The following is a 23624-nucleotide window of genomic DNA, read 5'->3' on the forward strand; positions in this document are numbered from 1 at the left end:
AGCTAAGCAGTGATGGCGAGGAGGGGGACTACCTCTTACACTCTCCATATTATATAAGTATCATATCTTGCCCAGGAATAAACAGTCAGTGTCTCGCAATTAGTAGGGTACCCACAAACATTTATAAACTCTGCCAAATAATGAAATCTCACTTGTGGTGAATGAAAAATAAGTAAATTTCTCAGACATTTCTACATATTATGTTATAGCATAAGACTCCCCTGTCTACAGATGGTGTGCAGCTTGTGTTCTGCCAGGCTGACACAGCAATGCAGAAACGAGCATCCACTGAGCTCCCCCGCGCCCCGTAACAATGCTGGGATAATGTGAAGTCCAGCAGCAAACATTTGTTGTCTGGTAATTTAACCGTAATTACATAGTAACGATGTAACAGCAGTGGACGCCAGCCCCAGCATGGCGGGGTATTTAACCTGCGCGAGGCAGCTGTCACGTACTAATATGCTGAGATCATGAGATGGAAAAGTATTGTCCTTGAACCTTGATGTCTCTAAATGTGACTTAGCAGTGCATTACTTGTCCTCACCTTTGCTGGTGGTGATTGCCATCCTGTAGCCCGGCTAAAAGTTTTCACTGCAGTCACCCGCACCCCTACGGCCGCCCTCACTGAAATGATGAAGTTCCCGGGTGAACCTCCTTGCTGCTCTGTGAACTTTAGTGCTGTGTACCCCTACACGACTCGATAAACAACGTTACGTTTTATAATGGAAAGAAAAATGCAAATAATTATTAGCCTTTTATAAAAAATGTGAAAATCAAGATCATTATTATATTATAACTCGTAAAATCAGTCAATCGCTTTCAGCCTGTGGTGCGAGAAATATCTCCTTGCAGAAATAAGTCGCTCTGATGTTAACCACTCATGCGCAGTGGTGAATACACAGCAGGAAAACCTTGGAGGAAGTATTCTTCCTCCTAGAGGAAAACACATTAATTTGCCTGGTTTTGTTCTAGTTCGACCACTTGTGATTTTTGTGATGGTTGATATTGCCCGCAAGAAAACAACCAACAAACCAAACAAGCAAGTGGTGTAATTCTTTCTAAAATCAGCTCTGTTCGTTTGTTATTAACCCTTCTCTTGATTAAAAATGTTATTTTCTGATGTATTTGTCATGTATTGGAACCGAAACAGGCAAAGTAAACGATAGCAGTGAGTGAGATAAAGGATAAACAAGCAAGCTGCCTCTCCACGAGCTATTTTGCGGGTGCGAGCTTGTTCCTACAACACGGTCAACACCGCTTTGAGGCAGGCGAGTCACGCACAGCAAGACCCCTCAATGGGTTCGTAATATCCTATAGCGTAACCTGTGGTGATACTTATGTTATAGTGACGCAAACGGCCACAATACTCCTAAAAGGCCAGCAGCTGTTGAGCCTTCACGCCGGTGGTGCGGGGCGCGAGGCCTCGCCGTCGCCGAGCCTCGTCTCGAGTAGCTGTGGCGGGGCGAGCCAGGCCACGCGCGGCACCCACAGGCACCCACAGGCCACTGCCCGGCCATGGCCGAGTGTCTGCAGGGCCAGGAGTCTCGCCAGGACCCGGATAATCTCCATCCCGGCCTGGTGCCCCTGATCCTGCCCCCGGGGGTGACTGCTGACATAGCGGCGAGGGTAAGCCAGCAGGGAAAGGTTAGGGGCTGCTGGGGACGGACAGACTCGGTGGTAAACCCATGTGATGGCCCATGACTGGCTGATGACGAAGACGGAATGCTAGCCAGGGGGGAAGGGAGGAATGCCTGGTGCGGGGGAAGAATTGGATTACCGTGGGAGATAAATATTCGGTGTGTTTTGAGCTTTACATTCTCTTATGTTTTTTCAGGGAGCTTGAAGGTTAGTAGAAGACATCAGGGGTGCCAATAAGGGGGGAAAAGGAGGATTCTAGGGCCCCATGAATGAGAGGGGCCCAGAACAGGAACAGTACATGTCAACTGTCGTTCTCTTTTCAAAAATATGGGAATGGTAGTAAAAATTACCATCAAAATGCATAGTTTTATGTAAAATAGCATCAAAAATTTTTGCCACTGTGTTGGGGGCCCTGCAAAGATTCTTTTCATGGAGCCCAAAATTCCTAGCGGCACCCCTAGAAGACATAGATGATAACAGGAGAACAGTTAATTAAAAAAGGAACAAGAAGTGGAAGGGTTGCATAAACCGAATCTTTTACTGCAATGCTGTCAGCATGCAAGATTTAAAATTGCCACATGAGATTAATCATCAATGATGTTGAGTTTTTATTATCAGTATGTCAAACTATTTGAGGAGATGAATACTAGATATGCTGTTTAGTTTTTATGGTCATGATATATGTTGAACTGTGTAAATATTGAAGTGAACCTAAGCATTAGATGTTAAATATTTTCATTTTGACCAGTATTGAGCCAAAACTAGATATCAGGTATTTTCAGCTCACAACAAGTATCCTGCTGCGCCGTGCTTATTGCACCTCTAGGCCGTGGGATCAGTGGATCCTTCTCGCCTCCCTCAAAATCCTCCATGGTCAGGCAACTCCTATGCTGGATTCTGTGAGTCTTCACTTACTTCAAGGGACATCAAGTGAAAAGTTTGCTGAATGTGACTTTGCTGATGAGGCAGAAGAGAATGCTGACCCTCAGCTGACTGAAGAACAAGTAAAAGGAACAGAAATCAATTTAGGGGGAAAGAATTATGCAGTCAAAAATGTAATTAGTGATGGTAGAAATAAATCAGAAGTAAACCACAACTCCCCCAAAAGTAATCTCATAGGAGACAGAAATCTTGATGTAAAACCCACTCCCCAGAGTAAGAGTTCCCATGAGAACACCCTCCCCCAGGCAAGTAGTTCTCCTTCAACACACACTGATGTCATTGTAACTAAAGACACCTTAGAATATAACATTAAATCTCCTAAAGGAAATAGCATGAATGAAAGCAAAACACCTCCTGCATCTAGTTATGTTTCATGGAAACAATATAGTCTACATAAAGATAAAAGTCCACAAAAAAATAGTAATAAGACCTCCGAGGAGTCTCCTCAAAATAAAGAGGGAAGTCTTGTAGAAGCAAGCCAGAATTACCACAAAAAGCACAACCCTGGTGAAGATAAAGGACTCAGAAAAATACACAATGCTTGTCAGAAGAAAAGCACTTTTATCAAAGATAAAATCCCTACTGAAACATACCTTTCTTTCAAGAGCCCTGAAGGTAGAGGTGTTACTCAAGTAGATGCTAGTATGCAGGTGACACCAAGGAAGCTAGGAATCTATTTAAACAAGTGGGCTCAGGTCAAGCTTCCTCGAAAAGCTGAACAAGGAGTTCAGACAGAATTTTTGCTGAACTCTGGAGCACCACAGACCAAAAGTTCAGGGACCCAGACTCGTTTTCAGGGACATGGTCATTTGTCATCAGCATCTATTGAAAAGGAAGTTCAGACAGTTCTGATTATTAAAAAGGATAAAAGTACCCAGGTTGATCATAAAGCCAAGACAGGGAGTCAACCGTCACATCTGGTGTGGAAGATGGTTTCTGTGTCAGGTTTACCAAAAGAATGTAATCACTGGGCTCATGGGAGTAAGTGGGAGGTAAAGAATTGGGGTCGTACTCGGAAGGATAATAATCACAAAGCCCTCGGTGAGAGTCTTGAGGACAGTGAAGCAGAGAGTGATGGTAGGAAAGATGGGTGGCTCTTCCATGGGCGGCCCTTGTTGAACAATGATCAGACAAAGCCAGTGGATATTCCCTTAGATTGTCTGGCAAGTCTAAATGATTTTGCCTTGCTAGATCCAAGGTTGTCTGTTTTAAGTTAGATCAATTGCAAATTGACCTTCATTTTTTTTTATTAAATGTACCTGAATTTAAACTGTATCATCTATCTGTCTGTCTCTAGTTCTAATCCACCATTTCGTCCATTAACTCTGCTGGAGGAGGTCTTCACAACATTTGTCTTCAGTTTAGTCTCATCATACACTCCTTTTCGGCAACTAACACTTCCCCTTTAACCTCTATCTCATAAATTCTTCAGCCTTATCAACCACATTACTGGCATTCTCCCTGCCACCCTCACAAAATCACCATTCTGCATTCTCGAACTGCGTCAGCGAATTTTGAATCACCCATTGCACTGCATCACACTTCACCTTTTGCTCTCATATCCTCAATTTATCTGCTAAATACATCTTTATTCATTCCATCCCACTTTGCCAGCCCACATGCTCCTTTAAAGTAGCTCATCTTTACTGATCAAATCCTTGGTTTTTGTGATCAATTTTTGTATACCTATCACCATATACATGTGCCTCCATAGGGTAGTGGTTACTGGTTAGCATGCCTAACTAGAAATCAACAAGCCAGGGTTGGAATTCCGGCCCAGGCAGTTGACTCAGCTCACCCAGGTGCTCATCCTGCCTTTTGGGCTGGTTGAAAAATGGATGCATTAATTAGGAAACCTGGGGAAGGTAAACTTTGTTAACTCATATGTCACACCCAAGGTAATGGGTTCTTAGTCACCTCTTGCTCAAGGGGGAATGAAATTGAGATGAGAACCAAGGCCACTCACAGCTATAACATGTGCCACCAACTTAATTGTTTTTATTTACTGTATAGAGACAGTTGCTGTTAAAATCTATTTCCTTTTTCATGTATACAAGAAAGAATTTGCCCTTGATACATCTACTGGAGTAGCTATCGAGGGAATTGTAAGTGAAGAGCAAGGATTGTTTATCAAGGGATGCATTGATAATATATGTCTCTAAAATTATAGTAGAAAATGATCTTGGTAAGGAAAGGAAACAGTATGCTACATTCATGGATACAGAAGTGTTTATGATAGGTTAGACAAGTAGAGCCCTGTAGGGTATCTTAAAAATCTGAGGCATAGAGGCTGTTTTCTGAAAGGAATAAGCTTTTATTTTTTTCCATCCAGTGACTAAGAGAAGGTACTTAGTATAATTCAGTGAGCAAGAGTTTTGGGATAGGTTTGAGTGAGGGTGTGATGACATCTTGACTCTTTAAGACATACATATATGGGTATATTAGAGTATGAAGCAGTCTCTAATGCCAAGTTTGTTTGCAGATGGAACTGTCTTGTTGGCCAAAAGTGTATTATCTGCAAAAAGTAGTTGATGAGTTTTCTTAGGAATTTTAGGAGAATTCTCAGGGAGAAGCTGCAAAGAGTAAGTAACTTGCTGTTTCAAGTGAGAACAGGCTGAATTAATTGCTTTTGTAGCACCTTACACCACAGACTGAGTGTAACTAGGGTTGAGATAAATTAAGGGGAGGAGGGGAGAAGATGATGGAGGTGGAGGAATTTAAATATTTAGGAAAAGTTACCTGTGTATGGAAGCATGGAGGGATAAGTGAGAGAGGACAGTAAAGTGAGGGTAAGTTTTAGGAGTAGTCAGAAAATCATTAGAAGTGTAAGCTTAGAGATTAAAAGGGAGTAAGACTGTATAGTTCTGCCAACTTAGACACCTGCCTCGAGAGCATGGGCATGAAATATATGTGCAATTGAAATGGAGTTACTTGAGAAGATGTGTATTATTAATGTGGCATCCCATAATATGTAGTATGGGTGAGAAAGTAAAAGGCATGGAGTGGTTGAATGGATTTGCTTCATTGAGGGGGTGTAGGCATGTTCTGAGAGCACAGGAAGGTGGTATTGTGAAGAGGGTGTGGGAGTCAAATTAGAGACTAAGTGGCAGCAGGGAAATCACAAGTTCACACACACAAGGATAGAAGGAGACTACAAGAGGCCAGACATCATGCGCTTGGCAGATTAACAGGACAAGAATGCATGAGAGAGGTGGAAGAGTGTGCATGAATGTTGCAGAAACAAGAACTGGAGACATCAATATATATCCCCTCAACCGGAGTTCCCAGAGTGAACAGGGCATCTAAGGCATAGTTTGATAGATTTACCTATTTGTAAGCTAGATATGTAACTCCATACATACAAAAAGGAAGCTATTTTTTTGCAGTATTTGTAGATAGCTGTTTGATTTAGGTTTATGATGTACAAACTAATTTTTCGTACAGAAAAAAAAAAAAGCGAAAATGTATGTATTTTAACCTCCATTATGTCTACCTAAGGCATCATTGCATAAGTTATGCATTTCAATTATATATATGTTTTTACTTAGGGTGCAGATTGGGTATATTCAATTTCTGTTTTGATTGTGCTGCATGTACATTAACTATTAAAATTGATTTTTGTGTATATACAGGAGCATTAATCCTAAGCTGTTGTTATTAGGACCCCTCATACATTAGCAAGCTAACCAGGCTGTGCACACTCCTTGTCTGTCCACTATGTATGTTGATCAGTAACTGCACTTGTTAATGTCCTTTTATCAGTCATACAATTTCCTAACTATGCTATGCGTTTACTAAGACAAGTGCATTGTATGCTCTGCTTTTGCATGTCTGAAGAGCGATCCCTTTCACACCTTAAAAACTTTTCATAGTAACATTGGGACTAGTGTGTCATATGTCATTTTTGTTTGGTGCTATTAACTGGCTGCATCATGTTTTAATTTGCATCCTAATTATATATGCATAACATTAAATATAAATGTATCATCATGAGGTACACTACCTTACTTCCTTTAATGCGTCGTTATCAGTACAAGCCAGAAAACAACTGTTAAGCATTGAAAAATATACAAACATCCTGTGTAGCAGAGGCAGGCAAAGCATAGCATTAATGTGTAAACTCACCCATATTTTACAATGTATATGGTTCAGTATAATACAGAGTGAGAAAACTGTGTTCATTTGTTAGCCTCGGTGAAACATGCTTGCAACATGTAGATATATTTTGATCAGATGAATAATTAAGCTTCACCCTCCGTCACACCTCTGTAACCAGCACTTCGATACAATGTTTTTAAAAGTTTAAAGTTTGTTCTGTTTCTCATTCTCTCATTATCTCTCATTATTCTCATTCGATCTCATTCTCATTCGATCTCTCTCATTCTCATTCAATCTCTCTCTCTCTCTCTCTCTCTCTCTCTCTCTCTCTCTCTCTCTCTCTCTCTCTCTCTCTCTCTTACAGGAGTTATTTTATTTAATCCACTCTTGTAAGTCTTTTTTTTTCATCTCTGGTGATCAAGACATCTCCACCACTCCACAACCATTTCTCTCCCTAAAAACATGTAACCAACCCCTTTCAGCAATTGGTGCCTGACATGTATGTTGCATTTTCTCCACTTACTGGTTAATATACCTCTAACAGTGTAACACGGTTGGTTGACGTCGAGTCAAATATAGACTATTACTTGCGTGTGGGTAAGTTTTTCTAATTCCTGCCCCAATACTTCCTTCTGTTTTCTCGTAGTGAGTTTTGATCACATCTGAGACGCTCTACACAGAAGGCTGTGCATGCTTCTACATTAAAAGTAAGACCATGGTCAATATAGTGTTGTGCTGGTAGATTCCCCCGGGGTCTAGGGGCCTCTGGAAGACTCTGGGAGGAGCGAGCAGTGGGGGCGGGGAGCAAGGCCCCGCCCGCTCCCCGCGGGGCCCGCGGCCAGGCGCCAGGTGGGACGTGTTGCCAACTCGCACATATTTTTGCTACATGTTCTTGTATAATCGAATATATACTGTAACGTTCTAGAGTCTAGACTGTACTGTTCGGTATATATATATATATATATATATTTAGGAGAAGAGGGCGAGAGGAGTTAGTTCCAGTCATAGCAAGCTAGTGGCCAGTGAAGAGTCAAGAGTGAATTGTACTACTAAGGAAGAATATTAAACAGAAGCTGTGCAATGTGTTTACATATCTCCCTCCCGCGGAGTCTTGTGACGGCGACACGGAACCCAAGTAATACGTCCGGCATAACATTCCTCTTCTCTTATATATATACCGAACTGTACAGTCTAGAACGTTACAGTATATATTCGATTATAGAGGTTTTGCAGCTGACGTCATTAGTGGGGGTGCGGGGGTAGCGCGGGCCTGCACGGCCATCTTGGTGGTCAGTGGTGGTAGTCACTTATCAAAGCAAACCTTGGTGGCGGCTGCACAAGTGCTCTGGGTGTTCGTCATGGGATTCGTATGTTGTGCGGTTGCATGTTCTAACCGACACGGGAGAGATGCTGTGTCATTTTATAGATTTCTAGCGAATCCAGAGGAGCGGGGGAAGTGGATAGCAGCTGTGAGGAGGGAAAACTGGCGGCCGTCTGCTTCATCTCGACTCTGCAGTCCTCATTTTGTCAGAGGTAAATATTACAGGCAAGACTGATCATGCAGATTATTACATGAGGTAACACTCATTTAGGTATTCCCCGGGTCCCCTAGCTTACTGTGTGGCGGGGGATTACTCTGGAACGGGATTTACATGAGCTGGCGGAGGTAAACACGCATGGCGGCGCTCAAGCAGGGGAAGAAAATAGGAAAGGAAATTCAGTGGAGGCTAAGTGCACAGAGGGACAGAGCTCAGTGCTGGGTGGAGTATATGCGTCAGGGTTGCCATTCGTACGATAATTATCGTACAAGTACGATTATTTTGCCCCAAGTACGATATACGATAGTGATTCTCATTATCGTACGTTTTGTACCATAATTTGGTCAAATTGTACGATAAAGTACGATAATTTTGAGAAAATCACTAGAAAATAATAGTAAACTGTGATCAGTCAGCAGAAAAACATCTGAAATATAATATAAAAAGTATAATATAAAATATCACGTGTGTGTGTGTTCCCGTACCATCGTACGGCACTCTGTCGCCGTACCCGACCTGTTCAATACGTGTGCGTTACTTGTACATTCCTGTGTGATCGACATAAGTCTTCGTACGTATGTTATTCGTTAGTCTGCGCTCTGCGGCAGTCGGCACCACCACGCTGCTGTCACACTGTGCCACACAGTCACTCGTCACGCTCTATCATTAACTCGATCACTGTGACAGTGTGACTGCCCTCATTCTTAGTTACATGATCATCATGAGTGAGTCGAGTGACAGTGATAACAGTGGCAGGGAAACTCCTGGAACTTCGCACAAACGGAAAAAGGTAGGCATGTAGAGGTGTAGGTCGCTGTTATTTTACAGTTGTATTTATTCTTGTGAAAAACATGAAACTCTAAAATACGGGTAAGGGTTTACATAATAACTGTTGGCAAGTTTAATCTATCTATTATAACCACTAAAACATAATACTGTGTTTAATCGAAATTTGCATTACTTGTACATGCATTAGTTGGTATCCGGTCATTTCGCCCACATGTCAGTTCGCCCACGCCGAAAGGTCATTTCGCCCAAAGTCAGTTCGCCCACTCAGTGGAGTCATTTCGCCCACAAGGTGGAGTCAGTTCGCCCACTCAGAGTTGTAACCTGAGCGGCGTTAGGTTATTATTTAGCGGCGATAGGTTACTATCTAGCGGCGTTAGGTTACTATTTAGCCGCGATATGCTACTATTTAGCGGCGTTAGGTTACTATTTAGCGGTGTTAGGTTACTATTTAGTGGCGTTAGGTTACTATTTAGGTTAGGTTACTATTTAGGCTAGGTTAAGTTTATTAACCTAAGTGTGGGCGAACTGACTCCCGAGTGTGGGCGAACTGACTCCTGAGTGTGGGCGAACTGACTCCTGAGTGTGGGCGAACTGACTCAACTTTTAGGCGAACTGACTGAGGGCGAACTGACATGTGGGCGAACTGACCGTAAACCCATTAGTTGAGTCTCTTTATAGCCCCTTCTTTTTAAACTGGCCAAATGATAATTCTTGTATCTTACACTTAAAAAAATAAATAAATAAATAAGGACGGGAGAAGGCTTAAACACAACTTTACTTCCTTTTCACATTAATGTGCAAAATTTCACACGTGAAATTACTTTAGCATTTTAGCATGTGTAATTCTAGTAGTAAAAATACATACGATAATTTAGCCAAAAAACGATATAAGTGTACGATAAATTGAAGGGAAAAACGATAATTTTGAGGGAAAAGTACGATAATTCCACTAAGGAAATCTGGCAACCCTGATATGCGTACACAGGAAAGTGACCAAGAGTGCGTAGTGTAAGGTGACTTGCCGTCACCTGCCCTCACCTGTCGTCACTTGCCCTCACCTGTTTGCCTGTGCCTGTGCTGCCTACCTGGGCATCACTGGTCAGCAACAGGAGATCGGCCAGGCAGAGGGACAGCCAGTCAACCGACCAGCCAGACAGTCAGCCAAACAACTAATCAACCACTCAACCAGCCAGCCAGTCAGTCATCCAATCAACCCGTCAGCCATCTAGTTGGCCAGTTAGACAGACAGTCAGTTTACTAATCAGCCAGCCAATCAACCCACCAGGCAACCTGCCAGCCAGCCAGCTAGACAGCCAGTCTACCATATGAGTCTCCTCCTTCAAAAGCACTGATTTTTTACGATGCATCTTAGCTTCACAGCATTCTCAAGCGATCTCGCGTAATCACTTAACACAAATGATGCTGAAGGTCCTGCCATTTGCCCGCGGGTAGTGACTTGGGGATGGGGCACACGTGGTGCGTCTGCTCACTCTGCTGGGGAGGTGACCACCAGCGGATTTGCAGACGACGCACAAGGTGCAGACGACGCTATTTCGTGACGTAACTGCAAAAACCTCTATACAAGAACATGTAGCAAAAATATGTGCGAGTTGGCAACATTTCCCGCCTGGCCGCGGGCCCCGCGGGGCGCGGGCGGGGCCTTTGTCCCCGCCCCCTGCTCGCTCCTCCCAGAGTCTTCCAGAGGCCCCTAGACCCCGGGGGAAGCTTCCAGCACAACAATATAATGAACATTATACAGAGGAAGTGTGAGGGATCAAGGGGGGGGTGGAACATTCCTTCTCAGCTTCTACGGAGTAAAGACAAGGAAATGCTGGGGGTTTTCTATGAAAACCTGTACATACATGACATCCTTAGTGCATATAGTGAAACAGTTGAATAACTAAAAAGGAAGAAATAAGGCAGACAAGCTTATATATATATATATATTATTTACTCCGACGATCAGGGAGCGAGAAACCGGTCACCAGCAAAGCTCCGCCCACCCCAACCCCCCTGGAGACACCTACCGAAACGGACGCAAGCCACTCCCGGTGAGGTATATATGGGAAGTGAGGAGGGTGCTGAAGCCCTCCAAAGACCCTTCCCATGTCCTCGCTGACCGCTTCCTAAATTGTCTCATCAACACCAGAGAGTAGTTCAGCATGCTTTCTGAGGACAGATCCTCTCTCTATCCCCACCACACTGTACATTCACACAACATACACACCTTTTCCCATAATTCAAAATGGCGTACAACAGCAGTGCCTCGGAGTTCCCGCCTGGGGGGGGATCACGAATTCCCCCAGGGAGGACTTCCCCTTCTGGCTGCCGACTTGAGAGGTGTCTTGATAACTCCTCGAACTTCTCTTATCAATTTCTGCAACATTCGCGGTCTTCGTTCTAATTTTCATTCTGTGGAACACCGGCCGTCTCTCCTCTAAACCTCACCTTCTCTTCCTCACCGAAACAAAGGTTTCTGAGGCTACTGACAGCAATCTCTAGTCCGTTCCCTCCTACTATCTATATCCTAAATTTCAATCCAAAGGTGGATGTTGCGCCTACGTGTGCAACGACATCACCTGCATGCTCTAAGCTCGTGCCCACGACCTTGACTCTTCAGAATTTTTCGCCATCTGGCTAAGAGTGCTTTGTCATTCTATTACTAAATACATCGATGTGCTGTGTATCTCACCTAACTCTACTGTGATCAAAACTCATTACGAGAAAACAGAAGGAAGTATTTGGTCAGGAATTATAAAAAACATACCCACACGCATGTAGTAGTTTATATTGGACTCGACGTCAACCAACCGTGTTACACAATCATGCATGTCATTGTTAGAGGCAGGCCTATATTAAATGTGTTCAAAAAGAGGTTAGATAAGCTTATGGATGAAAAGATTTGGTAGGAAGTAGTAGGTGGGATACAGGGAAGCTGACGAGTGGAATAAGCTGGGTACGTGGCCGTGTAGTAGCTGCATGTGGCAAATAGATTACTACATGCATTCAAGAGATTAGATAAGCTTGGGGGAGGCGGATGATAGATGCTACACTGCCACTCGCGGTAGGTAGACAGGGGCTGCCAAGTATAGGTCAGCGGGCTTTTTGCGGACCCCTTACGTTCATATGTTGACATATTCATATGTCCTTTGGGGGAAAGGGTCGTACATATTCGGCAATCATCGTTACTAAGAAAAACACGCAGTAGCACCGTTGCCAGATAATAATAGAACATCGTATTTACCGTTTTTTTTTTACCCGTAACTATTGCCAAAAAACACTAATAATTGATCATTTTAACGACAAATATATATGAAGCCAGTTACTGGGAAGGAGGAGACAGTTTTTAGTGTCGGAAATCGGCAAAAGCTGAGTGAGTACGACAATGTGGCACCGTTGCAGTGACATGTGGGCCGTGGAAGCCGCGGTGCCACCCCCTTTGGCCTCCGTCTTTCCTCGCTCATACGTTTTGCCATTGAATACACCAACATCCCCTGGTATGTAGTAGCTTTCAGATTTTGACTTCATTCTGTATTTTGGTACGTGTGACTGTTAGCGTGTGTGTACGTGAAGGTGTGACGAGTGATCCAGAGACAATATATACCTATATAAATATGTGCTATTTCTTTGCTGCTCCGCCAAGCTTCAAATGCCGCGCCAGTTGTGACCTGTCATACTGAGGACACGCGTGGATTAAGGATTCCTCGGTGTCAACTATGAAGGATGTAATATGTGTGTGACTTAAGACAAAGGCAGAGGTGATTACTGGAAATTCGAGGAGTAATCAGTTAAGTTTCTATATAGTCAAGCTCATCCCTGCTGTCCAAATCCCTTATTCAAGAGTTAACCAACATCACTATTTCATCCCTCATATGTGTGTGTTGTTCATGTTATTCTCCAGCTTTTTGAACAGCTTTATTACATCACCCCGTCTGATACACCAAAATCAGTTACCCCTTGTTCTGATTTAAGATTGTCAATTCTTAAGAGCCTGTTCTCCCGGTTATTGCATGACTGGATCAGGAAAGGGGAGCCCCACCAGGTAAGTTAACACTGGTAAACCCTGGAGCAATCTTCCTTCATCTTTATTTCCTTCTGCCTACGACTTAACACTTTCAAGAGGAGAGTACTGGGACATGTCTCCCGAAATTGACCTCTCTTTGGCCACTCTTCTAAACTTTTTTTCTATTATAGGGGTAGTGATTGTTATTATTTTTTCATTTCTTTTTTTTTGGCCCTTAAGCTGCTTCCTTTACTATTAAAAAAAAAGTTGTAACAACAGTTTGAAGTAGTGTGTCAGTTTTAACAATTTGAAGGAGTGTATGAGTTATAACATTTTTTACATATTTGTATTTTACAGGATTGAACGAGGCTGTCATTGTTGTCATCATTCTACTGATCAGCTGCTATATTTGTGAAACTGAATATCCAGTTATGGCATTTGGTGGGGGTCAAACTAGCTCAAAGTATTTAAAAACCATTGCTCATCACTGGAGAACTGGCTCAAAGTGTAGTGGCAAAATCACAAGCATTTACCTATTAGTAACCTAATCTGCTGCGACCTAAGGGTAGCCACTCATTTAGGAAGAGACTGTTACCTTGCAGAGGTGCAGCAGCTGGTGACCAACTATTGTTCTTGCTTGGGATTGGTGGCTTCAATCCTGTAAACATTATGGGAGTGAGCAATAGAAGGTACTAATTAGCAGTCATGAGAAAGCCAGGATAGGCTTAGCAGGTCTCTGGTGGATAAAATTTTTGCTCAAGAAATGCAGATCAAGCCTTGGAATTGGACTGATAACCTGATCACAAACCAGAACCCCCCTGGACCAGTTTAACTGACAGGTAATTATCATTTAACTGGCATCTGGTAATTTACAAAGATTTACAAAGAAAATCAGACCACACAGACCCCATGGTCCAGACTAGGTGGTCTGTCCTTCAACCTAAGTGATTCTACATTAATCAGATGGCTCCAAAACATTGCATATTTACTATAGTTAATATTAAGTTCAATGAAGTGTTGGTCGAGCTTGTTTTTAAAGGAGTCTATCGTGTTACACTGGACCACTGATGGTGGGAGCTTATTCCATTCTCGCACTACAATGTTGGTGAAGAAAAATTTGGTGCAGTCTGAATTTAATTGTCTACATTTTAGGGTAGGCGGTGGCTGAACTGGTAGCGTACTGGGCCCACACTCACCGCGTGATGGACGACGCGGGTTCGAATCCCCACGCTACCACCTCAGATTTTTCAGTCACCGCTGAGTGGCTTAAAACTACCCACATGCTGTCCTGAAGACCACCCGTCAACCCGGACTCTAGAGGAAGCCGTCCAAGCGAATCAAGAACGAGTTCCGGGGGGCAGCATGAGCCAATGCAAGATGGCGCCACTATAAACACACCTGCGCCAGAACGGGCTGGGCCGACCATCAGGCCCCACCTGGAAGAAGCCTTGGGCCGACCATCAGGCCCCACTGGGAAAATGCCTACCGGCGCAATAGGCAGCTACGTAAAAAAAAAAAAAAAAAAAAAAAGTTTTATGCCATTGTTCCTCGTTTGTAAAGTGTCATCGATCATAAACAATTTTGTTCTGTCTACATTCGTGAAACCCTTAAGTATTTTAAAACATTCGATCAGTTTTCCTCGGAGGCGGTGTTTCTCAAGAGAGAACATGTTAAGGGTAGAAAGCCTTTCTTCGTAAGATTTGTTGCGCAAGGAAGGGATCATTTTTGTTGCCCGACACTGATCACCTTCTAATTTAGCAATGTCCTTTGCATGGTGGGGAGGCCAAAACTGTACCGAATATTCCAAGTGGGGTCTGACTAAACTATTGTAGAGCGGAAGTATTACATCTTTATTCTTGAATAAAAAGTTTCTTTTTAATGAAGCCCAACATTCTGTTCGCTTTTTTTGCTGCATCGATACATTGATGTGAGAATTTGAGGTTTGACGCGATTTTGACCCCCCAGGTCCTTAACGCATTGAACTCTTGTGAGTTTAACGCCACCCATTTCGTAATTGAACTTCTTATTTCTTGTTCCAACTTGAAGGACCTGGCACTTGTCTACGTTTAAGGGCATCTCCCATCTATCCGACCAAGCTGAAATTTTGTGCAAATCCTCTTGGAGGCTTTGCCTGTCTTCGTCAGTGAGAACCGAGTTACCAATCTTTGTGTCGTCTCCAAATTTACTAATGCGATTATTGAGTCCAACATCCACATCGTTGATGTAAATAATGAAGAGCACTGAGCCAAGAACTGAGCCCTGAGGGACGCCGCTAGTGACCGGTGCCCACTCCGAGTTAAATCCGTCAATCACCACTCTTTGTTGTCTGTTGCTCAACCAATTCGTGATCCATTGGTTTACTTCACCGTCAATACCTATTTGCTTTAATTTATAAAGTAATTTATGATGTGGGACTTTATCAAATGCTTTCTGGAAATCAAGATAGACTACGTCCAATGATTTGGTTACGTCATAAACTGAGGATAGGTCGCTATAAAAGGTCAATAGGTTTGATAAGCAGGATCTTTTGTTACGGAAGCCATGTTGTGAATCCCCAATTAATGAGTGGCTTTCAAGGTAACTGAGTGGCTTTCAAGGAAGTAACCTAACCTAATCTAATGGCAGGGGGGCTATTGTCGTAATCTAACCAAATAAAACCTAACAACCTCCTGGACAATGTGGGGGGGGTCGATCTCCCTCTAAACTTGATCTAACAAAATGAAACGTAGCTTTATTTCAGGCTTTAGTAAATATAGCACCATGTACCCTGAAGCAAAATGTAGGCTAAAAATGTAAGTAAAAATGTGTGGTGGTATGCAGTCTTGCTTTATATTGTCCCAGAAGGTAAATTAACTATTTTACATCCCTATCACCTTTTAGATATTTTTTTGCTCTGTCCTCTTGATGTCAGTTTTCCGTATGTTATATAATCATTTACGTTCATCTTTCCTGTGGCACTTTATATGATGCTCTCCTCTTCCAGGGTTGGCAGATTCAACTTTTTCAGTCTTTCTTCATAGATTATATTTCTTAGGCTGTTAACCCATCATGTAGCAGCCCTTTATACTCTCAACCTGCTTAGTGTTTATTTTTCAATGGGATTTCCTAATTGCTGCTGCATACTTTAACAAGTTGGCCTTATAAATTATGTAATTTCCATCTTTAACACATTTTCATTTATATATGTTATGGCTACTCATGCTTGCTAAAATGTTCATATTACTTGCTTTTTCACGTATATGATCTGTTGGTATAAGCTTGTTAGTAATCAGTCACTCCCCAATCCATTTCCTTTCCTGGTATGTGTGTGTGTGTGAGTGGTTGGGTGTGACCATGGCAGCCGTATCTAGGCAGCCCTGTGTTTGTGTGTGTGTGAAGTCATTCACGTCAATGGAAAGGTAGGAGGAGGTGTGATGGAGGTGGTAGCCCAGCCTCTGTCCACCCACAGTGGTTCTTGCAATTGTTAATATTACATTATATTTTATTTTGTATGGATAAAGAATATATATTGTAAATGGAACTGCCCACTTTTATGCCACTACTATCAAGCAAATAGAAATTGTAAGTTATGTAATCTTCTGTAAGATATCTCGGATGTATTTATATTAAATATTTCCCAGTTATGCTAAACTTTGGAATTTTAGGCATTTTTGCATTGTCATGAAATTCTGCAAAATGTCACCAAAATGGTAGACATTAGCTAAATATCACAAATATCACCCTTATGTTAACTATCACAAAATATTCAATCTGATAGGTTACTATTTTGGTGGTGATAGGCTACTGATGTAACTACTGCAACTAAGGTGTAGGTAAAGTTGTGGCAATAAGATGTGTTATGTGTGGCCCCAGCATTGATCTCTGTCTCACTACCCCTTGAGCCTGTGGGGGATAAGAGCCATTTCCCCTGGGACACTGGGCAGTTGTGTAATCTGGGTTACCACAGTTTGTCTCATATATCAACCACCCCAAAAGGAAGGATGATCAGCTGGGTGGGCTATGCACTGACTGCCCTAGGCTGGGATTGAACCAGGGCCTGAGGATTCGTAGCTAGGTGTGCTAACCACCACACCGTGGAGTCTTAGGGTAAATCTTAACCCAAGAAACAATAGCAAAGATAGGTTACCATCTGTTCTTACCAGGATTTCTTACCAGGATGAGCTCCACAGGCATGGAGCTCCAAACATGCCAATACGCCACAGTATTTGAGATGACTTAACAATAATGAGATATGTGATTTAAAACACTGGAAAGCGTGTTGTGAGCACTAGGGGCATTGTCCATGGTGTACATGTTAGTATTCATACAGCTTATCGCCCAGGTGTGCCGCTAGTAATCTCTTAAACACTGACAGGCTAGGTGCTGACACAACTGAGGGAGGCAGGGCATTCCAAAGACAGATGACCCTATTAGAAAAAAATCTTTTGCTTAACTCAATATGAATACGTTGATGAAATACGTATTTTAAAAGCATGGCTCGGGTCCTGGCATCTCCCACTAGTTGGAAAACATCAGATGGGCAGATAAGTGAGAGTCCATTAAATATTTTCCACACTTTAATCATGTCAGCTCTGAGCAGCCTACCTCTCACTAAGAATAAGCCAAGTGCAGCAAGGCATGCATTGTATTCCATGTTGTTAAATCCAGAGATTTGCTTAGTCCAGCAACGTTGAACCCCTTCCAGCAGTGTGAGGTCTCCCTCATATCCGGTGTGCCAAATGACTGAGAAAAATTCAATAACTGGGCGAATGTGAGTTAGATACAGAGAAAGCACAAATGAGGAGTCGTGGCTGACAGTGCTCTTCAAAAGGTTAGAAGCTATACCTGAAACCTTATTGGTAGTTACACGAATATGCGGATGAAACTTCAGAGTGATATCTATCAACAGTCCCAAGTCTGATGCAGCATCAACAAAGTGAATAGGGGAGCCATTCATATAATAACAAGGTGCTGGGTTAGGCGCTGTGCCACGAGAAAACCTGAGGGCTACAGTCTTGTCTGTATTGAAATGAGTAATGTGAGATTTTGCAAAATGTCAGGCATTGTGTGAAATTTCATGCCAGTAGGTTACTATTTCAGTGCCAATAGATTATTATTCGTAGCAGCAATGTGAAGGGAGGAACCTGAATCTATTCAATTTCACATTATCTCATTGTCTTAAAAAAATTAAAAAAAGATTGAGCCCGGGAAGGGGGAAAAACATATTCTCTCTGGTGCTGGGGACTGAATCTGTGACCAGCTAGATGGGAAGCCAGGTCAAGAGGTACCCAACATCTAGGTGGAATTTTTTCGCATTTTCTGCAATGGGTGGGTCACTACGGGAATAAGTTACTATTTTGGTGGTAATAGGTTACTGTGTAAGGTTGAGGTAGGGTTTGTTAGTGCACCACATTGTTTCCTGGTGAGATGTTCAGCAAGATTTTGTAGTATTACCGTAGATTCCATAATATTGAAGTAACATTTCTCAGTTTTATGTGACATTTCAATAATTTTGGGAGATATTTTGCTATACTACTTGCTATATTACACAACATTTTGAGTTTTAGTATATGTATTTCAACGTTTCCTGCTAGGCTGATGTATGCTGGTCAGAGCTAGAAATGGACTCTGTTCCTCACAGGCCATACAAAGTGGAGTTGGCTAAAGCACTGACTGTCATACTCATGATCTTCCAATTTAAAAAAAAAAAAAAAAAAAGTGATCACCTTTTTAGGGTCTGAATGATCAATTTTGGGGAGTTTTCTTTTACACCTCTGAGCAACTCGGCAGCCAATACAGTGTTAGGAAGTCATGTAAATTGGATAAAAACTATACGACTAGTTTCAATTTTTTAAGGGTCGAAAAATTGCAAAAAATGTAAGAATTGAACAACTATTCTTCTTCGAATTCTGCTGAAAATTGCACAAACCCATCTTGGAACAACCCCAATTAACATATAATTAAATAATAAAAATTGGCCTAAAAAAAAAAATCAGTGAAACGGATACCTTAAAGAATCCAAATACAGTATCTTTGCAGAAACTTGGTATCTATTTTAACTTGCTGTTATTGTTAACCCTCTCGCGCACGATGACACGTTTTGCATCATCAAGGGTAAAAGGTCTTGGTGTACGATGACGCGAAACACGGCATAAAGGTTTAAAAATTGTAAAAATTAAATTTTTGGTGGAAGTGCATCAAATTTGGAGCATTATTTGTTGGGATAAGTTTCTTAATGGTAACATATGGCAACCTTTCTAAGGAGCGTAGATGAAGAGCGTGGAGTGATTTTTATTTGTTAGCCTATTCTGACGGGAGAGGAAAAAAATACAGTTTTCTTGGTGTAACTCAGGAACTAATAGGCATATGAGGATTTTGAGGATACCATAAGAATCCTCACTAAATTCTGCTTCAAAACATATATTCGGCTAAAAAAAGTTGGCCCACAAAATTTCGAGCTAGTGAGTGGGAAAGAGTTGGTACTTAGGATTTATTGTCTACAATACTCTATACGGAGACTTGAAACGAGTTTGTATTGTTTATATATATATTTTCCTCTATATTTATTTGCGCATGTTCTAGTACAAGTCGTTAAGAAGCCATTGATACCAAATTTATTGGGGTACGATATATCTGTGAGGGTAAAATACGCCTGGGAATGTAGAGTATCGTGGCGGCAAAAAAAGGGCCGGTTGGGCCGGAAAAATGCATGGTGAGTGGAACAGAAACTTATTGGAAACTTACGGTGTGTGAGAGGGTTAAAATATGATTTTGAAAATTCTTCAAAATTCTACTTTATGCGGAGCTATGGTAATGTCTATTGATGAACATGTCCTCGAGACCTATAGTTTAAATGCATAGCAAGTGCAGAAAGAAGTAGGCAAGCAGGTGACTATGATACAGTAGCAACAACTTTATGCCCAACACTGAGACACAAGGATACATAGACAAGCAGAATGAAACAATGGGAGCTGTTTGAAAAGGAGGAAGTGGAGATATTGTGTCATGACCAATATTCGTCTAATCTAATTTCAGGCATCAGAATAAGTCATGGGATCTTATTAAATGTCCTTATTTCCCTTGCCAGATAAGTGATTGTGACATGTCATCAACTTCAAAAGGAATGGAGATGGAAACAGAATTTCCTGATGAGCCTGCAGCTGCTGGCTTCAGGCTCTATAAGCTTGAAACCTCTGAGGGGAAGCAGTGTAGCCTCCTCCAAGCCCCAACTGTCCTGGAAGGCCTGGGCTCAAATCCTAGTGATACCTTCAATATCCTGATGGCTGATGTGTCTTCATCCATGTGCTCTTTCTGGTCACATGTGGTAGAAGGATGGACTACCTACATTGAAAATAAACTCTCTGGTAAGAAAATATTTTACATTGGGACTGTTTTATTGTAGAGCAGTCAAGTGATAAAGTTAAAAGTAGGTGCATACGCTATAGCTGTGTGTGACTGTGGTGCTCATCTCTATACTGTTGGCCTTTTGAGCCTGTGGTAGGTAAGAACCCATTGCTTCAGGACACAGGCCAATGTGAAATCCAGGATTGCCACAGTTTACCCTCTCGAAGTTTCCCCAGGAAGGCAGGAACCCATTTTTCAACCAACCAAAGGGGAGGGTGAATAGCTTGGTAAGCTTCATGCCAACTGCCTGGGCTGGGATTCTAATCTGGGCCTGCGAAGTCGTAGTCAGGCACAGTGACCACTGCCCCATGGAGGTGTATAATCAAGTGATAGTGTGTAGATAATATGAAATACACACACACACTGGATTAAAGAATATCTAGATCATTTATGCATGAATGTAAACTGAGTAACACAATCATGACTCATTTCATATGAAAAAATATTTGCTCAGTCAGTTTTAGGTGAACAGACAATATTATTAAGAAAGTGATGATTTCCTTATCTTCTTGGTTTCAGGTGTAACCAAGCTTTTTGTGTTCAACCAAACTGTCACATTCCTCCGTGACGGCACCACTCTCTTAAGTGAAGACAACCAAGGAGGCTGTACAAACATAACAAAGGCACTGAGAACAGTAAAGGATGAAGTGGAGAAATGCACGCAGAGTTTTATCCAAGTTTTCATCATCACAGATGGTGGCCATTCATCAGGCTCCCCACTACCAGAAGATGTGATCCAGGAGATGAGGTCTCCACCGGGAAAGACAGTGAATGTCTATCTCTTGGGAATCTCGAGCAGTTTTCCTGTCAACTACAGCATTGATATCCGTTCACGGCTCCACAGTGGAAGTGCTAACCTGCCACCTCTCTACTGGGCAAAGCATTCAGAGGAGATTGTAGAACAGATGGCAGAAATTGGCTCTGACATGGGCAGTCATGTCAAGATGGTGCTCAACCAGGAGGGTTTCAAACTGCCAGGGTTACCAGGTACCCAACTAATCCACCGTGGTGAGTGGCTGTATATACCTAAGGCACCAGAGGAATTGGTGGGTTTGAAAGTGAGTATAAATGATGAAGAGGAGAGGAAAATTCCAATAGCAACACTGGAGACCACCATTTACACCCTGCTGGACCATGTATTTCCTCAGTGGAACTCTGTACTTATCCAGCAGCACCGGAAAAAAGAACAGGTCCCGAAGGAGGTCTTTGGTCTGATGGACTCATTGTTTAAGATGAATATGGAGAAAGTACAGAAGGCATCTAGTGATCTCCACACTACTATTAAAGAGCGGCTGATGAACAAAGAGGAGAGGACATTAGAGATGAGGTATAAAACCATGATGAACATGAGTCGTACTGTCATTGAGGTGGAGGGTAAGTACATGGATGAGATAGAGCTGGCCAACAATATCCTGAAGAGTACTGTCTCAGGCGGCAAATATGACACAAAAGTCCTCAAGATACGTGGACGTGGGCTGGATGATTATGATAAAGACAAGGAAGAGTTCTTCAATATATATAAGAAGCAAGAGGAGCTTATTAGAGCCCTGCCACAGCCTCAACCAGAGGATTGCTGTCGCATCACAATGTCTTCAACTCTGTCAGATCTCCAAGACCAAGATTTCCCTCTTTTGAAGGATGAAGATAAGTTTACAATGATGAAGACCTTCACCATGTCAGGAATTCCAGCCTATGCACCAATCCGTGATGCTACAAAGATAAATTCATGGACACTCAGCATTCGTCAAATTCTGGTAACTCCCTTCACTGTCCTCAGTCAGCGTGCCATTGAGGCCTTTGCAGAGATGGAGGGAGCAGACAAGCTTGGCAGTGCTAACAAAGATGTGAAGCTGAAAGCAGATGATGACACTTCACGATTCAATATTGTCATCCCGATCGTACCTGCTTATGCGGCTGCTGCCCTCAAGCCTCTTGTGCGGTCAAACCTTTATGCCATGCTAACCACCTTTAGCATCCTCAAGGACCCTCACATAATTGACTATTCTGCCCATCTTGCTGCCCTGGGCTGTGCCTGGGTGAAGTCAATAGCAGAGCACCCTCCACCCAGTCGTCCAGGGTATATCACTGACCGTCTTGCTTCAATTGTTGCCACCACTGAGCTCTACATGGACCGTAAGAGCATTACACACTACCTGGAGGTCCTTGGCAACACCCCAAACAAGGCCCTCATGACAGAAGCCACTGATCCCACCAACAATCAAACTGTGAAGTGTGAGTCACTGGTCAAGCCACTTTTCCTCCTTGGCATGAGGAAGGACAAGTTTACAACACCCCAACTGACTGCTATCCTGGGGCTGCTCCTGGCTGAGTTTGTTGGCCGCTGTCTCAGCAAATACAAGGATGCTGAAGCAAATGCTACACCCTTCAGCGACTTCTTTGCTGCTGAACTGAGTGAATCTGCAAAGAGGGAGGAATGGTTGACCAAGCAGAGCCAGGTCAGAATGTTTCTGTTTTTTACAAATTTACATACTCCTGAGAATAGGAATAGAAAGTAGACATCTGCTGTAATGGATGTAAGCCACTCTTGGTAAGGTATTGTAACGAAAGGAGTAAGGGGTGGCGCCCCTTGGGGCCTGCTTTCGCCACAACTAAGGGATTGGGGCCTTGCAGAGAATGGGAAGGGCTGAGGGAAACACATTTTCTGGTAGCTGGTTTATTGGCTCCCCCACAATAGTGACACGCCTCATGCTGGCATCCTTACGTTCCTCAGGGCGCTCAGCGTAATCCAGTGGGCCCCTGGGAACTGCAGAGCCGTGTGTGAAGAGGTCAGCTTACGCGGTGTGGCCAGCTCAGAGGCGCTGGATGGACTGACTCTGAGGCAGCCAGGCGGTGGAGACGTCAGCTTGGCCCTGGTTCGCCGAGGCCTACGTGGTGGGTCGGTGAGGAGGGTGAATCATGGCGGTCCGTCCCCGTGAACCACCATTCGGGTGCGGGTACGCTCGTGTCTGCGTAACACTGCCCCCTCCTGCGAAAGAAGTGGCGCCCTCGCCACGCTAGTATTAAACAAGCAAAGACACATTTACACAGTGCTACCACACGATAGTCTTACATTCACGGCTAATCCTCCTCCTCAAGGAGAAAGTCGTCGAATCTCCGAGGCCTCCTCCTCTGTCTCTGGGGCCGCGGTGCAGACCTCCCTCCGACAGGTGGGTTCTTGTCTATCGAGACCTCATCCGCCTCGGGTGCCACGTCGCCGTCGTCCGAAGATGGCG

The 23624-nt window shown here is 43.0% G+C and overlaps 2 protein-coding genes across 5 annotated transcripts in view; both read left to right on the plus strand.

Moving 5' to 3' along the window:
- Positions 1 to 737: 737 nt before the first annotated feature.
- Positions 738 to 3864, plus strand: LOC126986886 (uncharacterized). The gene is made up of 2 exons (XM_050843361.1): positions 738 to 1626; positions 2421 to 3864. The coding sequence occupies exons 1-2, from the start codon at positions 1516 to 1518 to the stop codon at positions 3795 to 3797; spliced, it is 1488 nt and encodes a 495-aa protein (XP_050699318.1). The 5' UTR covers positions 738 to 1515; the 3' UTR covers positions 3798 to 3864.
- A 4961-nt stretch (positions 3865 to 8825) lies between these two features.
- The window catches only part of LOC126986884 (uncharacterized), a 30932-nt gene continuing 16133 nt past the window's right edge, over positions 8826 to 23624 (plus strand). The window contains exons 1-3 of one of the 4 annotated variants that reach the window (XM_050843354.1): positions 8826 to 9006; positions 20075 to 20351; positions 20911 to 22847. In XM_050843354.1, the coding sequence (XP_050699311.1) occupies positions 8929 to 9006; positions 20075 to 20351; positions 20911 to 22847 (2292 nt within the window). In that variant the 5' untranslated portion in view covers positions 8826 to 8928. Of the gene's footprint in view, positions 9007 to 12366; positions 12503 to 12599; positions 12793 to 20074; positions 20352 to 20910; positions 22848 to 23624 lie in introns of those variants that run through there. The other 3 variants (XM_050843355.1, XM_050843356.1, XM_050843357.1) reach the window with 3 other exon arrangements.

This window comes from Eriocheir sinensis, chromosome 63 (assembly GCF_024679095.1).
Source record: "Eriocheir sinensis breed Jianghai 21 chromosome 63, ASM2467909v1, whole genome shotgun sequence".
In the NCBI taxonomy this organism is placed as follows: Eukaryota; Metazoa; Arthropoda; class Malacostraca; order Decapoda; family Varunidae; genus Eriocheir; species Eriocheir sinensis.